Below are 2,659 nucleotides of genomic sequence, written 5' to 3'. Positions count from 1 at the left end.
TCCCTCCCTCCCTCCCTCCCTCCCGCACCACGCCTGCCTGCCCCCTGCAGAGTATTGCCTCCTCATCTCCACCTTCATGGCCATCATGCAGTGGGGGCTGGAGGGCGGCATCCTGGCCGGCATCGTGCTGGCCACCCTCTATTTCGCCCTGGCATACGCCAAGAGCCAGGTGGGGCGCTCCGCCGGGCAGGTGGAGAGCGGGCGTGCGGTGTGCAGCGCCCCGGGGGTGTCGGCAGATGGCGGCTGCCAGCCGCAGCCTGCCAGCCGGGCCGGGGTGCGAGGAGGGCCGGGCTGCCTGCCTGCTGCCGCACCGATGCACACCCAATGGGCTGCTGGCCCTGCCGTGGCGCCACTGCAGGTGGCGGCCATGCAGGTGGTGGATGCGGCGCGCAGCAGCGTGGTGCGCACGGTGGAGCAGCAGGTGAGGCGGGGCGGCGGGCGGCGGTGCCTGCACGCCTCCCTCCCCTTCGCGCTCGCATGCATGCATGCGTTCATGTGTGATGTTGCTGGGCCCGGGCCCGGGGTGCCTACCTTTGCACCATGCTGACCATTCCTGCGCCGCCGTGCCCCTGCTGGGCCGCGTCGCGGCAGGCGGCGCTGGAGATGCTGAGCGGCAGGCTGGCCACCGTCAGCCTCAACGGCTTTGTCTTCTTCGGCAGCGCAAACACCATCGGCCAGCGGCTGCAGGAGGTGTGTGTGCGTGTGTGTGTGAGGGGGTGGCTGCCTGGCGGCCTGCTGTTGTGGCGTGTGGCGCGTGGCTGGCGGCTGGCTACCCCGCCCCGCCCTCCTGGTTTGTGTGTGTGTGTTTGTGTCCAGGCAGGCCAGCTGAGGGCGGGCTGCTTGGCTGCTCTTGCTGGGCTGGCTGGCACCCACATCTGCCCGCCGTGTGCCGGCTGCCACGCCGTGCCGCGCCGCGTGCAGAAGGCGGAGCGCCTCGGCGGCGGTGTGGACGGCCTGCCGGCGGCGGCGGAGGGGCAGGAGGGGGTGGAGGAGGCGCTCGTCAACAGCCTGCGCACGGTTGGGGAGGAGTATGTCGGCATCAAGCACACGCAGGTGCGGGCCTCCCACCCTCCTCGCCCCTGCGGGCGGCTCTCGCTGGCTGCCCCACCGTGCCAGGCTGCGGTGCTGCCGCGCCGGCTGGCGCGGCGGGGCCCTGTGTTGCGCCCTGTGGTTCGCGGCGCGGCGAGGGGCAGGCCTCGGCATTCCCAGCCGCTGTCGGCTGCCACCCGCCACCCCCACACACACCGCCGACGACGACCGATGCCCATGTGCCGCCTGCCTGCCCGCAGGCTGTGGCTGCGCTGGCTGCCGCCCCCGCCTACCTGGTGCTTGACTTCCAGGCGGTACGGGGGCTGGATGCCACGGGGGCGCGCACCATGGGCATGGTGTACAGGCAAGCAGGGGGGCTTGTGTGTGTATGCGTGTGTGTGGACTGGAGAAAGGTCGAGGGGCTGCCTGGTGGCCCAACGGAGCAGCCGGGCAGGCCCAGGCTGGTACCTGGGCCTGCAGTGCACCGTATGGCATGTTCCCACCCCCAGCTGCAGCCAAAACCCAAGCTCCGCCACCACACACACACACAAACAAACACACACACACGCCCACAACCACTTCCCCGCCTCCCCCTGCTCCCCGCAGCGACCTGGTGCAGCACGGCGTGGTGCTGGTGGTGACGGGCGCCGACCACCACGGCATCCGCCCGCTGCTGCTGGCGCACGGCCTGCCACTGCCGCCGCAGCCGCTGTACTGGCCGCTGGAGCTGGAGCAGCCGACGACGGCAGGTGTGTGTGTGGGTGTGGGTGGTGGTGGTGGGAGGGGTGCCTGCCTGCCTGCCTGCCTGGCACGCAGCCACGGCCTGCATATGTATGACCCTGCCAGCGATGCACAGGCATCACGTGGTCAAAGAGCCTCCTTGCTGCACTGGCCCTGGTCAGCCGGTGGCCGGCTGACCACAGCTGCCCGCCGCCGCGCGCTTCCGTTTGCAGATGTGGAGGCCAGCCTTCGTGGCAGCCAGGCTGGCTCGCCCCGCGCCCGCACCCCCACCCGCTCCCCGCTGGCCAGCCTGGCCCAGGAGCATGCGTGGGAGGAGGGGCTGGGGCTGGCTGCCTTTGAGGACAGCGTGCAGGCCAGCTGCCTGGAGTTTGTGACCCTGGAGCAGGGGCTCAGGCGCGTGCGGGCGCCTGTGCGCGGCTGCTCCCCCTGGGGGGGCGGGGAGGGCGCGCATGCTGGTGCCACTGCGCCTCTGCTTTGCAGCAGGACCGCTGCGACACTGTGGTAGGGGATCCCGGGGCGCCAGCCTTGGGCACTGCCGCTCAGGCCAGGCTGCTGCGTCACTGGGTTCGGGTTGGTACTGCAGGTACTGCGAGGACCAGCTGCTGGAGGTGGCGGTGCGGTACGGCCTGTGCCAGCCGCCCTCGGCGCTGCTGCCGCTGGAAGACATGTTGCGCTCGCACCTGCAGAAGGTGCGGCAGGCACAGCGCCCCATGGGCCTCCTGCCCCTTTCTGTGCGCCTCCCTGCCCTCTGCTCCTCCTGCCCCTCCCTGCACAGAAGCAGCGCAGCGCACCCAGGGCTGCATTCCACCATGCATCGCAGCCGTGCATCCTGGCCGCCTGCCCCGCTCACAGCTGGCCCGTGGCCCGCGCCCCGCCCCCCCCCCCCCAC

General features: G+C 71.6%; 1 protein-coding gene across 1 annotated transcript in view; it reads left to right on the top strand.

The window, feature by feature from the left end:
* The window catches only part of CHLNCDRAFT_137858 (hypothetical protein), a gene marked incomplete at both ends in the record, with an annotated part of 7,652 nt that overhangs the window by 4,078 nt on the left and 915 nt on the right, over nt 1–2,659 (top strand). Inside the window, 8 exons of the mRNA XM_005851421.1 lie at nt 51–169; nt 359–421; nt 592–690; nt 922–1,053; nt 1,290–1,387; nt 1,636–1,778; nt 1,983–2,136; nt 2,354–2,459. Coding sequence (XP_005851483.1) covers nt 51–169; nt 359–421; nt 592–690; nt 922–1,053; nt 1,290–1,387; nt 1,636–1,778; nt 1,983–2,136; nt 2,354–2,459 — 914 coding nt within the window. The remainder of the gene's footprint in view (nt 1–50; nt 170–358; nt 422–591; nt 691–921; nt 1,054–1,289; nt 1,388–1,635; nt 1,779–1,982; nt 2,137–2,353; nt 2,460–2,659) is intronic.

Source organism: Chlorella variabilis (assembly GCF_000147415.1).
Source record: "Chlorella variabilis unplaced genomic scaffold CHLNCscaffold_2, whole genome shotgun sequence".
Taxonomy (NCBI): Eukaryota; Viridiplantae; Chlorophyta; class Trebouxiophyceae; order Chlorellales; family Chlorellaceae; genus Chlorella; species Chlorella variabilis.
The sequence above is the reverse complement of the archived record's forward strand: the minus strand, read 5'-3'. Positions and strand labels throughout refer to the sequence as shown.